At 40.6% G+C, this 20,337-nt stretch overlaps 1 protein-coding gene and 1 long non-coding RNA gene across 2 annotated transcripts in view; one reads left to right on the top strand and one right to left on the bottom strand.

Moving 5' to 3' along the window:
* The window catches only part of sntb2 (syntrophin, beta 2), a 42,356-nt gene that overhangs the window by 16,978 nt on the left and 5,041 nt on the right, over positions 1-20,337 (bottom strand). The window contains 1 exon segment of the mRNA XM_085164748.1: positions 218-440. Within this exon segment, the coding sequence (XP_085020874.1) occupies positions 218-440 (223 nt within the window).
* LOC146513582 (uncharacterized) lies at positions 11,089-17,148 on the top strand. Its single transcript, XR_014874856.1, has 2 exons — positions 11,089-14,937; positions 15,079-17,148. It is a non-coding gene; the product is annotated as an uncharacterized LOC146513582 (long non-coding RNA).

Here is a 20,337-nt window from a genome sequence, read left to right as displayed (position 1 = left end):
GAATCCTTTCGCTAAATATATGACAAAAACTAAGGAAAAGCATTGCAGGAACACTCGAATATTCACAAAGACACAGGAGTGTCGTGCTTTTTATCTCTTTATAAAACAAACATTCCAATCTAATGAACAGAGGTTAGTCACTGAAAACGATTACACACCCAACCACACCTAACCTCCCACATACACAGGTATTTCCCTCACACTCACACTCACACACCTGTTCTCCAGATCTGGCATGGTGAGGTTTCTGCAGATGAAGCACATCTTCAGACTGATGACCTTTCTGTCTTTGGATGAGGAGGAGCTGCTGCTGTGTTTGGGCGACCCTGAGTCATCGCTGCCGCTGTAGCTGGGTGACTGTGGGCGGACGCCGTCCCACGGCAGGTCAGCCACCAGGGATGGCTTCTTGAACAGTGGAGAAACCTCACGGATGTACTTCACTGTGGAGTAACAATAGAAGAAGCACATCAACCAATGAGGTTGTTTTTATTTTACGTAGTTGTTATATTTTTTTACCCTTTTATTACATTATTTCAGCATATTTATATTTTTATGTTATCTAAGGTAGATTTAATTGTGCTTTAAGTTTTATTTACTTAATATTTTTTATTTATTTCATCTTGATCTCAGTCAAATACATGAGATGGACATTTACCCCTTCTTTTTCATCATCGAATAAACCAATCATGTTGCTGTTTTTGAGAAGCTGAATGTAAAATAAGCTAAAATAAGACAGATGCTTGGTTGTGATATTTGGAGTGGCCATCTTTAAACCAAACCATAAGAAATCTCTGGGATGTTTTCTGAAAGAAGTCAGCTTTTAATCTGCTTCTGAAAACACTTTTGGGGCCAGTTATGTTTGAACTTTTTAAACACGAGTGGAGAGCACTTCTTTCAGCCTCAGGTTTGGTCCTGTATTTATCCAACCTGATGTTTTGAACATAATAACATCATATTTTGGCCGAGAAGCCAGAGGCCGTCTTTATTCTTTAAAGTGGTCTCCTGCGTGAAATTATCTTAGAAAAACAGGACCTGACTCGGCCGTACGGCCTCGAGCTCAGCTGTTTGTAATAAAAATCACTTTTGCTCCGATGTGATGGATTCTCTTTCCAAATTTGGACTTTTGCCGCCTTCTCACCCCCACCTCGCCTTCACTTATTCTTCTTCTGTTTTATCCTCCTGTGCGAATGAACACTACATTTGCTCCGTGTTCAGTCCTGTGCATGCTCTCGTAGTCCATTTGTGTGCAAAATAAGTGAGTATGGGAGCTAAAAGAGAGAGTCTGGGTATGTGTGTATGTTGGACAATGAGTCGGTCTGCTCTGCATGAAACCTGAGACGAGGCTCTCGGGAGGTGAGGTCATTCTTGAATGTAGACCAGGATATTAGGATTGTGAAGGTATGCATGCACAAGAGAGACCTACAACGGTTCAAGAGAATGTGAATCCAATGGCTCAAAATTATGAACTGAGGTATGAATAAATATTCATGACAGCTTCAATACTTGAACAGTACACACTGACAGTGAGAAGCTGGTAAACCTATTTAGCAATCATCTGAGAAAGGCATCCAAAGAGTTAAGCTTTATAAATGAGTCCGATTTTTAGGAAATGTAAAGAGCAGAGATGGGCAGTAACGCGTAATCTGATTACTTTTTTTAGGTAACGAGTAAAGTAAGGGATTACTATTGCAAAAACGGTAATTAGATTACCGTTACTTTCCCGTAGGAACGCTGCGTTACTGCGTTACTAAAACCGTGATTTTTTGCAGAATGTCTCATGACAGTGACGTAAGCGAGTGCGACGTTCGTGACAACAGCTGTGTGCAGATCAACAATGGATCATATATCGAGTGCAGGAGAGAGGATGAGCGTGCAGCGTTTAAAGCGTGGAAGTACTGACCTTACTTTGAGTTTGATTCCATAAAAAGTGACAAAAACATTAGTGTCCGCTGTGCGTGGGAAGAAAACTTCTTTTTACAGCGAAAAAAACCCCTAACCTTCCAAGCAAGCACCAAGTGCGCTACGACGTAATGGGAAACTCAGAGAAACTCGCGGATTCTTACACTGACCGCTGCGGCACACCTGCACCAGGATAAACCTCCGCCTACCTCAGTCCTGCTTTACAGGTGAAAATAGAGCAACAGGACCGCTAGTCTTTGACTTTATTTATTTTCTGCTGTGTTTTACTTGCATCTATTTGAAAGACTGAGTGTAAACACAAAAAAAAAATATTATTTTATGTGCTGGAATGTGCAGAAAATAGGTTTAAATATTAAACAAATTTCTTCCAGTCAGAGAATGTTGCATATAATTAAATTTTTGCTTGATGCATAAAGTTAAAAGATTAAAACTAATAAAACAAGTTTTAAAAACAGCCTTTTCCATTTGATTACATTTTGTATGATGGATTATGCAGAAAAAGTAGAATTGGGCTGAAATCTATCGCTTTATCACCTATTCAGGTTGTAAATTGTGTTTTTAAAAAGTAACTAAGTAACTAAGTACTTTTAAAAATAAGTAATCAGTAAAGTAACGGGATTACCTTTTTGGGGAAGTAATCGGTAATTAGTTACTGATGACTTTTTTCAAGTAACTTGACCAACACTGGTAAAGAGTAATCAGGTGACTTGGTTATCTAAAAGTATAAACTGTTGATGGGCTTAAAGATATGGGTAGTAAATAATTAAAAATTAAAAGAAACTGAAAGAGAAAACGAGCAGCAAAAACTGTATGACAGATATTTAAATAAGCTAAAAAATGGATGTGGCAGCTGAGATACAAATAAAAGCATTTAAATGTTGAAGAATAAACACAAAAGACCTTAAATAATAAGTTATACAGTTTGACCGCAGATTAAAAAGCGATACATGACTGAAATTTATGGATGCATTATGAAAAAGTTAAAAGTAACGAATAAGTACTTAAAATATTCAAGAAAAAGCTAAAGTCGTGTATAGATAATCATTAAAGTTGTCGTTTCAGTTGCTCTCGACGTCTGGCTAAAATGTCCAGCTTCTCTCACTGCTATTGCAAACTAAATAAATACATAAATAAATAAAATGACAACACAGATATGATCTTACAGTGTCAGTGAAACTGCATGTTTCAGAGTGGTGGGGTACCGGAAGCTTGAAGGTGGAAAACCACTCGAGTGCCTGTGTGTGACCCTGAATCACTCAGTGAGATACAGATTGACTGATATGTAGGTGCAAAGCATGCTGCACGGTGACTGTGTACATTACACGTACGAGTGGAGTGGGGTGTAATGCTAAGGCGAGAGCAAAGACCAACCACCCTAACCACACCACCCACACCAACACGGTCTGGGGCCATTTCTGCAAACCTAAGTGGTTTGGACTAAGTAGGGGAGTGTGAAAGCATTCCTGAATGCCAGTGTTTATGTGTGAGAGTTCTAGAGAAATGCATGTCTCTGCTGCAAAGCCCCACTCTCACACTAATAATCAGATTTGGTGCAGAGATGTTCAGCCAAGATATTTTCCGTCAGCAGACCTTGGTCTCTTTGTGGTTCTGCATGTTTATATCTCTGCATGCGAACATCTCACTGTGGATCACCGGGCTGTGATTGTCTGTGTGAACGTCTCCGTTTCACACAGCAGCTTTCTTTCTTGAACTGTAGACAGCGACAGAAAGCATACAAGCTGTGGAAATTGGCTTGTTTTTTGGGTGATTTGGTAGCCTCTTCTCATCCACATCAAACAGAGCCACTACAGAAGGTTTGATCATCTAACCCCGATGTCTCCTGGAATCGTCCCAGGTGAAGCGTTTCAGGCATATCCAATAGAGAAAAGGCTCCAGGACAAACCAGAGAGATCATGTCTCAGCCCAGAAGAGCTGGAGGTGCTGGATCTCTGTTTAGACTGCAGCCACCATGAATCAGGCTCAGATAATCAACAGAGAACGAACCGGTGGAAACTACCTAATCAACAAACGGCAAATATTCACGTCCAGCTCCATCGATCTCTGTGACGGGAGGAGGAAAATCTTATAAGCCAAAGTCCCATCTCATCAATTAAATGGTGCTGCTACTCTTATTAATGATTTCACTCCAGACCAAAGCAGCAGGATGAATGCAGATTCAGCCAAACATGTCCAAACACACCAGACGACATCCGATCAGAACACGCAGCAAAGTCACCAAAGAGCTTTTCGTCCCGAACGGGCGGAATATCTTCAACTGTCCGAGTCAGTCATGTCAACTCAGCCTACACGTTGACCAGACGAGAGCAGAACAAGTCGAGACCAGCGCATCTCAAGTGTTCTTTAGATCAGGTCATTTCATTTATCAATATTTGTTTAAGGTACTGTGGACCAGTAGAGACCATTTTCCCTGTCAGTAATAAAGAATCTGGCTCTTGGCTCTTTAAACAAACAAAAAAAATGGGGGACATGAAAGCAAATGTTTCCTTTGCAATATCAGAGTGTTTCACAATGATGTCAGCTCTGTGTTAAAGGGTTCATCTTTATCTTCTTTATGCATGAGAACCAGCAAGGTTCACGTAATAGATCTGTACACATTTTTCCTTTTCTTGAACTTTTAAATATTGATCTTTTCACTGGATTTAAGGTGTCTGACGGCCAGTTTATGCAAATCAGATACATTTTCCCTTATTATTAATTATCTTTTTGCGTTTTTATTTTTCATGAACAACAAACAATAACAATTACTGACATCCTTGGTAAAAATCAGTGTATCAGACAGTCAGTATAAAATGTGGCTTGTAGTCTAAAGCCCTTTGAGTGTCTGGTAAGATTAGAAAAAGACTATATAAATGCATAACATTAGGATAGCTTAACTCCAGTGTATTGTTCTGTCTTAAGCACAGCTTAAAAACAAAACGACAACAACAAAAAAACCCATCAGAATCATTTTAGATGCAGAGTGTGTAATCTGCTTGAGGTCTCCATTTTAAATCTGACCAGATTCTCATTCGTGTGTCTGCCCTCCTGTCCTCCTAGCCCAGGCATGGGCAAACTACGGCCTGGGGGCCACAAATGGCCCGTTAAACGTTTTGATCCGGCCCGCCAAACTTGAAAAAAATTTAATAAATTAACCTTGTTTTATTTCCCCTGCAATTCTGATGTTTCCTCAGGTGAAGCGTAGGCCTATTACTCCACGTTTGCACTTTACCCTGTGACCCACCGCCCTTCTATGAAGATGAGCGGACCCAAGAAAAGGAAAGTGGACAGAGAATGTCGAGTGTTCAATAAGGAGTGGACAACTAAATATTTTTTCACTGAACATCATCTGCTGTTTGCCTGATATGCCAAGAAACCATGGCGGTTTTTAAAGAGTATAATATTAGCCGTCACTTTGCCACAAAGCATGCTAATTATGCTAGCAAGCTCTCAACAAAAGAACGGGAAGCTGCTGCTGAGAAGTTGGCAGCTAATTTGAAGGCTCAGCAAAGCTTTTTTCACCGTCAAACTGCCATTCAAGAGTCAAGTACCAAGGCCAGTTTTATGCTTTCATTCAAAATAGCAAAGGCCAGCAAACCACTGTCAGAGGTCGAGTTTTTAAAATAATGTATGGTAGAGACAGCAGGTATTTTGTGCCCGGAGACCAAAGACAAATTTGAGAAAATCAGTTTATCACGGAGGACAGTGACTCGCCGTGTAGAACTAATAGATGAAGATATCACCAGCATATTAAACAAAAAGGCGAAGTCATTCACTTTTTATCGCCACAACAAAACTAACTCCAGACTTTGATGCGCTGGCTAAAAAAGGAGACCAACAACACTGCTCCCATTAAAATGTGTGTATCTCCATGATACGCACGTTGTTAAAATGAACAGTGCACGCGGATCAAATATAACGCTTCACAGACTGACTTGCTGCAACCGTTTCGTTCTTGCACTGGTCGTTGTTGACTTTTGGCACCGGGGAAACAAATTGAATAAAAGGAACAGGACAAGTACATCTGCATCTCCTACCGTTTTTGGAAAAAAAAAAAAAAAAGAGTCCTGAAGGATAACAGAACTTTCAGTGCTTTAAAATAAAATGTTCATTTATTTGATTTTCAAAAAAAAAAATCAAATAAATGTTTAAAGACTCATTTCGAAGTCAGAGATTTTATTGTGATCCTTTTCTTCATTTTCATTGGGAATTAAAGCACATGTTTTCTCCATATCCCAAGATGTGTATTTTTCCCCCAATGAGCTGATGTTTTCAAAGCATGCCATCTATCTGCTCCTGTTCCGGCCCCTTTGTCAAATGTTAGAACTCAATGTGGCCCACGAATCAAAAAGTTTGCCCACCCCTGTCCTAGCCTGTCCCTGCAGCTTGATAAAACTTCCACGAGATATAGACCTTTAATTTAAGCCACGCGGTGCATAGAGCAGCTGTGCCCGGTGGATTCCTGGGGTAACGGCTGAAGAACTTAGTGACATATTACATCTGTATATGTATGTGGCATTCCCATTCAGCAACGAATGATGTTGCTGATGGTGCGTAAGCAGAGACCTGGCGGACCGCTGGGTTTGTAATAGCTGGCACACACCCTGAAACCCGAACTCTCTACCCACAGGAACCTCACACAAAGATGGCTACGGCTGCGGCCAAAATGTTTAGAAGACGTAAATTACACAGAAGCTGAAAAGAGACTAAAATTTCTCAAATGACCAAAAATCAAAAACTAAATCAGGGGCCAAAATTCATACTTGAAGATAGTCCACTCTGACAGACTTCTTGTGTTGGGCATGGATCACTGGCCATAACAGGACAGGGTAGGATGGGATAGGATAACCAATGTTTTCAGGAATTTAACAATTTTTTTATATTGGAATAAACTTCAGAGTATCTGATACACAGTGTTGGGAAGGTTACTTTTAAAATGTATTCCATTACAGAATACAGAATACATGCCCTAAAATGTATTCTGTAACGTATTCCGTTACGTTACTCAATGAGAGTAACGTATTCTGAATACTTTGGATTACTTAATATATTATCATGCTGTTTACAACTACATGAATGTACTATTGCTGTGATTTATTACTGTTACTGAAGGTCCGCGGCTCCGAACCGTAGTAAAGGGACCTCTGGCTAATACGGTGGGTTCTGTGTCGGGCTCATAGCCGAAAACTAGCTTTACTTTGTTGTCTGGGTCAACTCTGCTAGCAGAGACAGAGAGAGGCGTTGAAAGGCTGCTCCAACGGAACTTATTGTTTTTGGAGGAAAACACGAACACGGTGTACAGTCGAGTCTTAATAGCTTACTTACAACTGGGCTCGTCAGGCTCTCTTCTTGGCTGCAGTGGTTATTATTATATTTACATGCTTCCAGCTCCCGTTTCTGCTCGATGACAGCTCGTACTTTTCCTTTTTCTCCCTCCCTCGCTCACAGACACATAACGTGTATGGCAGTCCATTCTCCCTGCAGCACGGACTACACTGCCTATGATGCTACATTCTTTAGAGCTATACCTGTAGCATTCTGCCTATTAGCTTAGCACAACAACAACAAAAAGGCCTCTCTCACCCAGGAAACATGCAGAGAGAGAGCGCGTCACCCTGTAACCATGGCAACCGTAACGCTGCCGCCTGGAACAACAGAACGTAGCTGTAAACAAAACCCAAACAGTCCTGACCCGCCACAATATGAAACAGGGAAGTACCGCCGTGTAATCCATTTATTTCAACAAAGTAACTGTATTCTAAATACCACCTTTTTAAACGGTAACTGTAACGGAATACAGTTACTCATATTTTGTATTTTAAATACGTAACGGCGGTACATGTATTCCGTTACTCCCCAACACTGCTGATACACACTCAGACAGAAAAAAGCATCAAAATTATAGCAATGCAACTGAGATAGAACTATTATTATTCTCTTATGAACTAAGCCCAGCCATACTTATGTTTCAGCTGCAACAAACCACTATATAGATAATAATAATAATTTTTGTCTTAATGAATCTGTACTTTTGTTTAATCCAAAAAAAGAGACATTAAGCCCCACATATTTTTCCAGAACCCAATCCAACATCCTTAAAATGCTGGTTTTGACCAACCATCTCTCCCAAAGCCAAAGATATTCAGTTAAGCAGCAAATTCCCAAAATAGTTGTGGTTTAATTCTGTGAGGACTAATGGTTGCAGCTCTACTCTCCATGCACTTTTGAAATGAAAAAGAAAAACATGCAAATATTAAGGGACGAATAGATGACGATGGAATAGACCTGAAATCCTGATCTCCATCTCCATTGTGTGTAATTAAGTTGTTGTCCGGCTGCAGTGAAGCTTGTGAATGCTCTGTTGTGTAATACGTTGGCACTGTGGGCCACTGTACATCTGCTTCTATTCAGTTTTCCTTGTGTGTGTGTGTGTGGTTGTGTGTGTTTGTGTGTGTTTTTGGCCAAAATGAAAGGCCTTGCAGTGGCTGCACTCTTTGATGTAGCCATAGACATCAAATCCATCATCGCTGGTTGTTGTCTCTCTTTAAAGCTGAGATGCCACAAACCCTACAAGCTTTACCTCTTGTGCCGTTTCCAGCTGCTGCGATGTCACCACGTTGTTACTCTTGGCTGTAGCCTACTGGCAGATACATATTTCTCTGAACTACTAATTTTGCAATCCACTATACGGCTGAACATGAGGCATGACAGCAGATTCAGAGATCTTTTGAGAGCTTTCTGCAGCACACTGTGTATGTGGAAGCTCGTGCATTACAAGTCCTGATAATGTTGTGTTGTAAATTATGGTGCTTTTAACAGGTCACTGCAATATGTGCGCGTGAGCCACCTCTGCAAGTCCAGTTACAAAATATTAAGATGTGACTAGGGCTGCCACGATTAGTCGACTAGTCACGATTACGTCGACTATCAAAATCGTCGACGACTGATTTAATAGTCGACCAATCGTTTGAAGCTTCGTAAGATCCTGAAAGACGCAGGAATAAGTAGTAGGATTTAAGAGTGTAATAACGGACTGAAACAGAAGATGGCAGCACTGCATGTACAAGGATGCCAGCTGCCGTTAAACCCCGAAGAAGAAGAAGCTGTGTCCCAGAATTCATAGCGCAGCCCAGCTCAGTTTACAACAATGGTGGCAGCTAGTTAGTTTTAATATTACTCTTATTATTCTTTCTGGGTCACAAAATAAACGCTTAACATATTTTCTGGAATGTAGCTGTGTAAACCTCAAATATCTGCTCAGTTTATCAAGACACCACATATTTTCAAAAGCGCTCCGACATTTTCGGAGACGTCTGTTACCCACTAGCTCGATAGCTAGCCGGGGGCTAGGCTAACTAGAGCAGCTGAGAACACCGGACTCCTGGCAAATCGTTTTCAAACCCACCGCTGTCTTTCGTTACTCAGGTTAAACATATATAAGTGACTTAGATAACTTAAAAATGTTATTGTTTGGCTTTTTTTTGTATTTTATTTGTTCCTGAGTAAATCGGTTTGGCTGAGATTAAAGTTATAGTTTTTACACAGCTGAATAAACGTCAAGCAGACAACTGATTATCAGAAGTGTGAGATGCTCGAGAATATACTCCGGTGTCCTGTTATATTTTAGATAGCAAGGAGTTTATTAAACTTCACCGAAACAATCTGCAAATTTCATTAAAATTTAATAAACTATCATCTTGTCTTTATTTTTAGTTAGCACAGACCTTAAACACTTAAAGCTGTAAGCTAATGATAGTTATATAAGAGCAGATGCTGCTGGTGCAATAAGCTGTACGCTGTACGTCCAATGGATGCATGATCTGATTAGTCGTCTAATCGCAAAAATAATCGGTGACTAGTCGACTATCAAAATAATCGTTTGTGGCAGCCCTAATGGTGACTGCAAAAACACTCAGCTCGAAGCTTCAATGACTTCACTAACCGATGGGTGATGTCAGCCTGGCTACCTCCACCCCTTATATAGAGTCCATGGCCAAGACCAATTAAAGACCAGCAACTCCTAAATCAACGTTCCAAGTCAAGACCACCTAGTACAAACTCTTGGCGGAGACAGGTGGGTTTTCCAAGTATCTGTTATAGATTGGTTAAAAAGATTTTCCCCTCCTTCAGTTTTTCTGCCAGAAATAATCACTCTTCCTCTTCACAGTCTGCAACTTTGTGATAAAACACTGTCTTCCTTTTCTGTCGTGACAGGCAGATTCAGTGCTGTCTGCCTCTGCTTCGGTGCTGTTGGATGAACTCATTAGTTCTGTAGACCTGTCGCTCAGCTCCACTTCTGCTTTTAATTAGGCCTATGCACAGAGGACTCTCGCCTCTGTTCATGTATCGGTGCGTCTGTATGTTTCTACACTAACGTGTGTGAAGGAAATTCCCCGGAGATGCCGACCAGCATCCCCGTGAGTCTGGCTCATCTGCCCCTCTTCATACCTCGCTGCCTGCAAGGAAAGAGGATGCACGGGAAAAAATAACATGTAGAAGAGAAAGAGTCTGACTCGACACATATTTGGTTGTGGTACAAAGCTACCAGAGAACTACTCTTCTTTACCACACACACACAAAAGTAATCATCTCATGGTATGACTGAAATAATAGCTTACAGAGCAGCAAGTCACTCAGTCAGACCCCAGCCTCTGGATTTTCCCCCCAAACTGCCCAGAAATTCCCCTGTGTTTTGGCCAGCAAACCTCTCCACACTCGCTTTTGTCTCACTCACTCTTACTCTCTAAACTCCGCTGCTAAGTTGCCTTTCTGTCTGTCCCTTTTTCCTCAGTCTTATTCTCCTTTCCACACATCTTTCACAGTCCCACCTCTAGTTTTTCATTCTTAATCTCACTCTTTCACCCTCTCTCTCAATTTCTTCCCTCGAGTGTTTCTGGCAGAAACATAATGAGAACAATGTGTCAGAAAGCAGATCCAACAAAGAGTGTGCGCACACGCGTGTTCCTGTGTACGATGTTCTCGTGCAGTCACGTCTCCAGAACACACAGCTGCAGTTACACTAACATGTACAAGGCTCGCAAAATTTCAAAATCTCTGGTAGCCCTTCAGGCAGGCATTCTTCAATTTTTGGTAGCCCAAAATAAATTTAAGTAGCCCAAATAAAAAAGAGAGCAATTTTTTTATGTTTTTTTTCCTTTACAATATTATACATTAAAGTATAATATTGCAAGGCTCGCAAAATTTCAAAATCTCTGGTAGCCCTTCGGGCAGGCATTCTTCAGTTTTTGGTAGCCCAAAATAAATTTAAGTAGCCCGAATAAAAAAGAGAGCAATTTTTTTAGGTTTTGTTTCCGTTACAATATTATACATTAAAGTATAATATTGTAACGGAAACAAAAATTAATCAAAAAAATTGTTAAAATGCAAATCACAACAACTGTATAAAAATTACAACCATCAACTCAAATACTTGGTTCTAATTGAACAGAAATTTCTATGAACTTGTAAGAACTGTGTAGAACATGAATCAGTCTGTGTCAGATCCTGAATTTGAAATTTCCACTGAAGTCACGGGTAAGAAGTAAGTGGAACCAAGATCGAGGCCATTTGCTTTTTGAAGTTTGCAAAGACTGCTAAATTTTGCCACTCTTTGCAACATAGCACGCTGTTCTAAACAGATTTTTCAGGAGTTCTTGTTGTGCTTGGTTTATTTTTAGTATGTTTTTTTGCAATTGCTGTTTGTTCTGGGAAAGATACTGCAGACTGGGCAATAATGCATTTCTCATGGGTTCTGATGGGGTCTCTCTTAAAATTACTGGTCCCAGTAACAAAGGCGCCAACAAAGGAAACTCACAACACACCTGGGAGAACATCATGTTATTTAGCTCGTCATATTCCAGCCACAGAAATTCTTTTATCCATGAAACCAAAAAAGCTGCGCTTTCTTTTTGCCTCATAGTCTGATTTGTCATAACTTTTCCGTTTTGTGGTAAGCTTTTCTTTGGCTGTCCCTTCTTCACCCTGACCTGTCTTATTTAGCTGAGCAGAACTAAAATACCAGCGTAAATCCTGCTGCTTTTACACACGTACTTACATAACGGTCAGCGATTCTTTGCGCACTCAACCTCTCACATGTTTAAGCTTGTTGCGAGAGATTTCACTTGTCGCGTTTGAATAGTGAGCTAATGAGTGATAAGACGATGTCAGTGGAATTGGTGCGCAATTAATCGTCACTCACCAATCAGTGCTGCTGCTCTCTACACACCGTTCGCGTGATCGCAAAATGAAAGTGAAAGCAAAAAACAAGCGCAAATTCAAACGCGATTTCAATATGTCACATATTGAAAGCGGCTCATCGATGCCAATGGCATAATTACTCAGCTACATTGGCGAAAGAATGCAAAAGCATAGACATATATTTTCCTTCCTATGATAGCCCGACGGGCAGGGCTGAGTTAGATTTTGGTAGCCCGACTGGAAATATCGCTAGCCCTGGGACGTCGGGCTAGCGATTTTGCAAGCCCTGATGTATGAATAATTCTATCGCGGGCCTTTTTTTTTTTAACTAGTTGCTGATGGTTATGTACAAAGGGTTAAAAGAACAAGTCAATACCAACAAGATCGTAGCTAAATCTACGGTCAAGTCCAGAGTCAAAAAACAAGTCAAGAGCAAGTATTCTTTCAAAACATCAAAAACTCAACAGTATGAAGTCAAGTCGTATATCAAGAGTACAATCCAAGTTTAAAATCAAGCTAAGAACCAGTAAGCTCCAAGTCAACTCCCACTACAAAAGCGTCAAAACTTCAGCTAATATGAAAGAGTGCCACGTCAAGTAACAGTTAAAACCAACAGTTCAAAGAGCCATTCAAACCTACGATCAAACCAAAAGTTAAATAAAGTGAAGTCAAGACAACAGGTCACAAGTTTAGTCCATGGGGAACTATAAAGCCCAAATCACATTGCGAATTTAGTCCAAAAAGTCCAAGTCAGGCTCAAAATACCCAAAGTCAGGACCAACAAATCGTCCCAAGTAAAAAACAGAGTCATGATGAGCGAGTTCCAAAATGTAATATCAACAAAGTCCCAAAAGTGCTGATGTCCTACTCACATTCTTGCCAATGAAAGAGTCAAACTCATAATAAATGTTATAGTAGAAAAATATTTTATATCATAAATCATTTGAATTAGTGTTTATTTGAAACATTTGAGTCTTTGATTTCAATTTGCCATTTCCACAGTGATGATAGGTACTGCTTTAACATTTAAGGTTGCCTTTAGCTATTGGAGGCCATGCTGTCAGTACACAGCAATCATTTATGCTAATGCTGGATTTACAGCATTTTTCTTTTAAAGCAGTGTTATCCATCACGTGATTCGCAGGATATTTAACACACTGGATTATCCCAAAATACATTCCATTAAGGCATTTTATCTATAAATGGTTTTCCAATTTATTTGGCATACCCAAAGATCAGTGCATTCAGTGTATGGCAGGAAAGTGTATTTTTATCTGTGTCAACTTTCTACCAAGGATAAAGCAGATTATGGAATAAAAATAATCACATTCACCATTGTTTGCGACTACTAAAGATTACAAATGTCTACCTGTCATTGCTGCAGCGGGGCACAGACTGATGCTGGTTTAGCTTTAGTAGGTTCTTACAGAGGACAAGCAGGATGCTTTGTGGTGTAGTGGAGCATTAGGCTATGCAAGTCAGTCACACATGAGAAAAAAAAAGTCTAACCTTTCTAAAAAATTGAACACCTGTCAAATTGCATGACATGACTGTTGGCAGGGCAATGAGACCAGACATACCAGAGCTTATGGTTAGAAGCTCAGCATTCAGACCAAATGCTGCTCTCTTATGTCCTAATGCCACAGTCACGCTGCGGCATGACCAAAGTTACTGTCACTTGGGATCCTATTGCTGCTCAAATGGCTGCTCTGAAGACGGAGACATGTCTGTGATCACTCGCAACCACATTATCTTCTAGCTTTGCAATAAAGAGACGTTAAGACTAGGGCTGCACGATTTTGCATAAAATGAGAATCACGATTTTTTGGCTTAGAATTGAGATCACGATTCTCTCACGATTTTCTTTCCCAGTATAAATATTTATTGCACTTATTAACTGCACATCAACTTCGTAACAGTTGGGACTGAACATAAAAACAATAAATAAACATAAAAACAACAAATGTCTCACATTTTGTCATTGCCGCAAAATCCATGACGTGCTCTCCGTTGTTTTTTCCCTGCCAATTTTAGCAGCCAGCTTCTGTATCACGTGGTATAAGGCTCCGCCCTTGTCATTTGTTGAGCAGGAAAAGTGAGCGCTTGTTTTCATGCAGATTACGTCCCGGATCAATCGTCGTCGTCTTTTTTTTTTTTTAAATCGTTGTCATTTGGAAACAAGATCGCACATAAGTATGAATTGAGATCGCGATTTTCTAACGATTAATCGTGCAGCCCTAGTTAAGACTGAGTCAGTCTGCTACCAGTTCACAATTGAATGGGACCAAGTTGGGACTTACATATATCAAAAAACACAAATCAGTAGCTGCAATCAAAAGTGGTTACCAAGAGGTTCAGGTTGTTGCACAGCCAAGAGAATAGACTTTAAAGCAAATTATTACAAAACAAATACACAAAACAACAACAAAGAAACAAAGACTGAACAACTACAAACTCTGATCAATTGCAAAAAGAAAAAAATCGCTACAAAGTGACTCTAAACAACTATAAAGAGATTCAAAGGGCTGCAAATAAACTCTGAACACCTGCAAAGACTCAAATTAATGCAATCCAAATGCACCCAAAACACTTGGTGAGACTCAAAAGGATGCTAAACAGAACATCTAGAAACAGGCACACAAATTAAACACAAATAAATGCAAAACGACTGTAATGAACCGCTGATCTGTACCATAAGTCATCCTTGCGGGGGTCGTCGGAACTATATGCGCAGTCGCACTAAGGACAGATGTGCTCAGAGGCACGCCCCGTAACATGTATGGAGCGGTCTGTCGCGGCAGGAATAAGTTGTACAAAGTCCATGTAAGTTACAATAATACTTTGATAAGTATGATAAGTGGGTTTCTAATGTAAGGTATGTTGCTGCGTTTGTATTGTGAGCTATCTGAAAACCTTCAGTTTCTTCTTTACTTACGTTACTTACATCCATGTGCTATTTTTTAGCTAGACATGTGTGTCATGCAAGCTAGCAGCACCCCATGAGAAACGGGCCGAAGTGTTTAAGTGTTTACCGGAGTTTGCACCCTTGGCAAGCGGACTGAGGTATGTGATGAGAGGTGATCTGTTGTTATATTTTATTTAACCGAACTGTGTAACCCCTTGATGCTGTTTGAAGTAACCCCTTTTGTTTTATTTAATCTGTGACTGTATATCTCAGAATTACTTGTTTTGAACAGACCTGAATTAACTTAAGCTCATTGTTGTTATTGCTCATTGTTATAGTTCAAAAGGACTGTACGGTTATCAATTTTTTCTTATTTTATAGTTTTCACGGTGCTCAACGTCCAGAGAATGTGCCGTGTGTGGTGAGGAAATAAATGGCCGCACCCGTTAGAGACTCTTCTGTCGTTCTTGATGCCAAGGGCTGCTACAACAACTACAAAGAGATAGAAACCATGTCTGCCTTATGCGTAGCAATTTAGTGTCACTCTGGGGGTCTTGGAAGGGTGAGGGGCCTCGAACATGTCTTACAATGTCGCTCTGTCAGTGCTAATACAAACATGTCTTCCTAATTTAATTTTAAGGTCATTTATAATTCCCTTGGCAGCTGGAAACCAGAGACTTATCCTCAGATTGGTATCAAAGGCAACAGAGTTCAGAGCCGAGAAAGTGGCGGTGGCCTATTTCAGGCAGTGCAGACTCATGCTCCGTGGCAGATCGCACCCCATGAGGACAGTAAACGCACCGTCGGCTGAAAAGAAAAGAACCGTTCCTCATCAAGGCTGTCCCCGTTTTATCAATGCCCTTTGTGTCTGGTTTTTTTTTATTCCATTCAATTACTCACAAAAGGCTCATCTCGTGTCTCCTTCCACCGAGCAGGAGGCTAACCCAATAAGGGGCTGCTGCAGCAAGCTCCAACTAATCATTTGGACATACGGGATGTTGTGTCTTCCAGTCAGCTGCTGAGGGGAGGGGGATTAATCAGCAGCGTGTCATATCTGGATTATGTATGTCAGGCATTAAAAGGTCAGGCAACTTCAGTGTGCTTATCGAGACCTCCCTACCTGTGGCCTTGGAGGGTGAGTTCAACCTCGTGCAGCAAATGGCCTCAACTCGTACTGACATGCAGCCTGTGTTACTACAGCGCAAGAAAAAGCAGGATGATTAGGATTTATTGTAAATTCTTCCATGAATTCTACTTTACAAAGCTTTAATATTTTCAGTGACAGTGGAGTCCAATTCACTGCGATCCACTTAGACCTCAATAATGCAAGCAAAGTAGAATTTCCAAAAACTCAGAAACGAACAAGTAGTCTAGAGCTTTATTAGGAACACTCGTTCAACAGATCAACAGCACACATATCTAGTCAGCCAACTGCATGGCACCGACTCAATGCATTTAGGCATGCACACATGGCCAAGACAAACTGAGCATCAGAATGGGGAAGAAGAATTGCTTTAAAAAGACGTTGAATGTGGCATGGTTGTTGGTGTCAGACAGGCCGATCTGAGAGTTTTAGAAACTGCTGGTCTCTTGAGCTTTCCCACCACAAGCATCTCTGAGGTTTACAGAGAATGGTCAAAAAAAAGAGAAAAATATCCAGCGAGTGCCAGTTCTCTGGGTGAAAATATCTTTTTGATGTCAGGCATTGGAGGAGAATGGGAAGATAGTAACTGAGATAACCACATTACAACCAAGGTATGCAGAAGGGCATCTCTGAACCCATATCACATTGAGCCTTGGGCTATGATGTCACAGATCCGAGAGTAGAAAAAGAGTGTCTGAAAAAACTATAAAAAGTGGATGTAGCCACTGTGACACCACCCACAGGTTTGTCAAGTCATGTTTTGAAGCTACAAGCTGAATGTTTTCACTGTTGCCAGCTTGGTGTTTTGAAACCAGGTGTGGCAAGTGAGGGATGGATCTGACTGTGAAGATGCCGCTCATGAGTACACCCTGGATAATAGGGGTGGGGGGGAAAAATGGATACTGTGTAGTATGGTGATATTTTGTTTGCTAATAATGTATCGATACAGGGACAGCAGAAATCGATATTTTGTTACAAAAAAAGTTTTTGTGCTCTGACTTCAGAGCATGTTGATCCTTTTTCTGAGCAAGAATCCTGACATCCCTTCACTGTCCAAATGTGTTTAACTTTTTATGGCAGCAATAAACATGACAGTTTACTTATTTTAATTTAAGACATGTTTTATTTTAATTAAGTTTAAAACTTTTTTATTTAATGTAAAATTATATTTTGTTTTAATTTACTTTCAAATTCTTCAGTTGCTGAATGGGCTGCATAGTTTTCATAAATTGCATAGTTCAGAATAGCTATAATTGTACCAGATGGTTGCGTTCAGTTAAGTTGGACTAGACTGTAATACAAACCGTTCAGTTTGTCAACAATAAAACTGAAATGAGAGAAAGACTGAGTGTGAGACTTTGATATTAGAGAAAATGAATATTGACAAAGTTTACCTTTATGTACAGAATCTGAATATCGCAAAATATTTTTAAAAATTGCAATAATATCGTATTGTGCGTTAAGTATTGTGATAATATTGTATCGTGGGATGTATGGTGATTCCCACCTCTACTGGATAATCCTCAATTCTGACACTTAGAATGCTAAAAAATTACAAAATATTCAGTGTGATCCAAAAAGAGTGTCTGAGTGGTCTGTAAACTTTGTTGGTGGAAAGCGTATACTGAGTTCATGTTAAGGTGTTGTGTGGATGTAACCAAACAAGATTTTTCCAAGAGCCCAAGAGTCCTGTGATAGTCTGGTTACCTGTCCTATGATGGCTGGGAAAGGCCGCCTAATCTGGATAAGTGGGAAAATGGATGGATGGCATACTTTGTACAGTTAAATAAATGCCATGGTTGCTATTGCCACTTCAACTATAAGTTCCTGTCATTGAGAATAGTTCTGTTATAATTACTTTGTGTTTAACATCAGATGTCTTATTTTGTCTAAAAAGTAAGTCTAAAACACAAAACCATTAGAGTTCAAAGAAAAGCATCAAATTCATATGTTTGAAGAACCGGAAGCCATTAAATGTGCTGCGTTTTTGTTTAAAAATAGCCCAAATGATCATTTAACTACTCATTGATTGACTAATTGATGCAGTTGGACATCCTCCCCTGAAGTGCAGATGATAAAACTTACATAAAGTGTGGTGGAACATGTGGAGCAGCACGAATCATGCAAGCTGGACCCACCAGTTTTGACCTTTGCCCTACATACAAACATGCGAGCGGAGGTCAGGAATGTGGGGCTCCCGAGCTAATTGTCTGAACATTTTGGAGGTTTGTGTAATGTGTACATGGCAGAAAGAGTCTGGAAACTCGAGCCTCACTGCTGCAGCGGCAGAGCCACAAACAACACAGCTCACTGCCGTCAAACTGACAAACAGTGACAGGCAGCTGACACATTCCTAGAGAAAGACCTCTCAGTCTGGACTGTAGATACATCCGGCACATCTTCCTGTGTGCGCCCGAGGGTGACTGCAAATGCTTTTTATACTGATATCAGATCCAAAAGGCTGGTTTCCACCAGAGGTTTCGAAGTAATAATTATTTCTGTTACCAGAAAATCCCGATACCACATTCACAAAGACGCCTAAGCTTTTATTCGGCACAGCGGAGAGCTTAAAAACAGGCCTCATTCTAACTTTAGTGGAAATGTGTCACTCATTGATCAGTTCCTACAATCACTGCTCGTCAGTATTCACCCGGCGTTCATTCCAAACCATTAAACACTGCATTTAGCCATTCCCAACTTGAAGTTTCCGTATCCCAAGGGCTCTGTGGCCAGCAATCCATTCTTTTCCCATTTTTTCTAAAGATTGAACAGTTCAACATCAGTGCACTTTTAGGCTCTGAATGCATCTCAATGAAGCTTTGTGGAGCCACATAATGAGCCAGTAAACAACACATTCTCAGCCCACACCATAAATCCCCATCTACACAAATTATGTTTTTAAGGTTTAACAAAGTCTAACCAGGAGTCACTGAAGACTATTGCAGCTGGCAAATATGATTGCTGTAGACTAATTTCCTGTCAGTTGGTTTGACTGACTCAGCTCTCATTTGCCTACAGTGTGCGTTCAGGCTCTTTTATCTGGAGTTTAGTGGGTGTTCAGGCTTGCTGAAAAGTGCGTAGGTTTTAGGAAAGCGTGTCTGCACACCTAACCTTTAGCAGACCTACCTTTTGTGAAACTGTAGGTGTGATAAGCATTCTTATAAATACAAAAACTTTTCAACCACCTGTTTCCCACATCAGACGGCACCGGTTAGTCTTTAAATAAGTGCGGTTTTCAAACGTAATTAAATTCAAAAATAAAAGAAAATTAAAAGTGCTGCTTTAGGCGCTTAGTTTGAAGCGTAAAAGAAGTTTAATTTCAATGAGTGCTTGGACACAAAATCTGCGTGTTTTGACGTGCTGCATATTAAAAGCCATTTAGATTCCCAATACTCCAAGTACCATGGACTTCTTTGTTAAAATAACTCTGCTTTAGGTTTTCCTCCACAGGTGTTTATTCCTTGTTAGCTTATCAGCACCAGAGGACACTATTTTAGTGGTGTCCATCTACACCAGGGGTGTCGAACTCCAGGCCTCGAGGGCCGGTGTCCTGCAGGTTTTAGATCTCACCCTGGGTCAACACACCTGAAACAAATGATTAGTTCATTCCCAGGCCTCTGGAGAACTTCAAGACATGTTGGTCATGTCCAAATTCATGGGCTGCATCCTCCTGAGGACCCGGCCTTCGCGGTCTACGTGGGCCGGGTCCTCAGGAGGTCGGGTAGGCCGGAAGTAAACGGCTATGGAATTGGACGGTCTAGCCTTCTCGATCTACTCCCGCCCTTAATTCAGAGTATTTCCAGTTGTCAGCGCCACAGCACGAAAATCGAAAATAGACCCTGAAATCTTTCTCCGTTTTTTGTGTTCATTTTTAATTATCAACGAGCTAACCCACATTCTCGCCTGAAAATATCTTTAAAGTTTATTTTGTGGCCCAGAAAGATTAATAAGAGTAATTTTAAAACTTAGTAGCGGCCGCCATTGCCGGAAACTGGAGCTTGGCTGGGCCGCGCTATGAATTCTGGGATATGGTGGGCCAAGAAGGACACACCCGACCCATCCTTCAAATTCGGGGAAAAGGAGGACGCATTTGTCGGCTGCATTCGGAGGAGTCTACGAATTTCGACGGCCTTCGGCTCGTCGCTGTGACGTAATCGGTCTACAAATGCGGCCT

This window comes from Neolamprologus multifasciatus, chromosome 7 (assembly GCF_963576455.1).
Source record: "Neolamprologus multifasciatus chromosome 7, fNeoMul1.2, whole genome shotgun sequence".
NCBI classification, from domain to species: Eukaryota; Metazoa; Chordata; class Actinopteri; order Cichliformes; family Cichlidae; genus Neolamprologus; species Neolamprologus multifasciatus.
The sequence above is the reverse complement of the archived record's forward strand: the minus strand, read 5'-3'. Positions and strand labels throughout refer to the sequence as shown.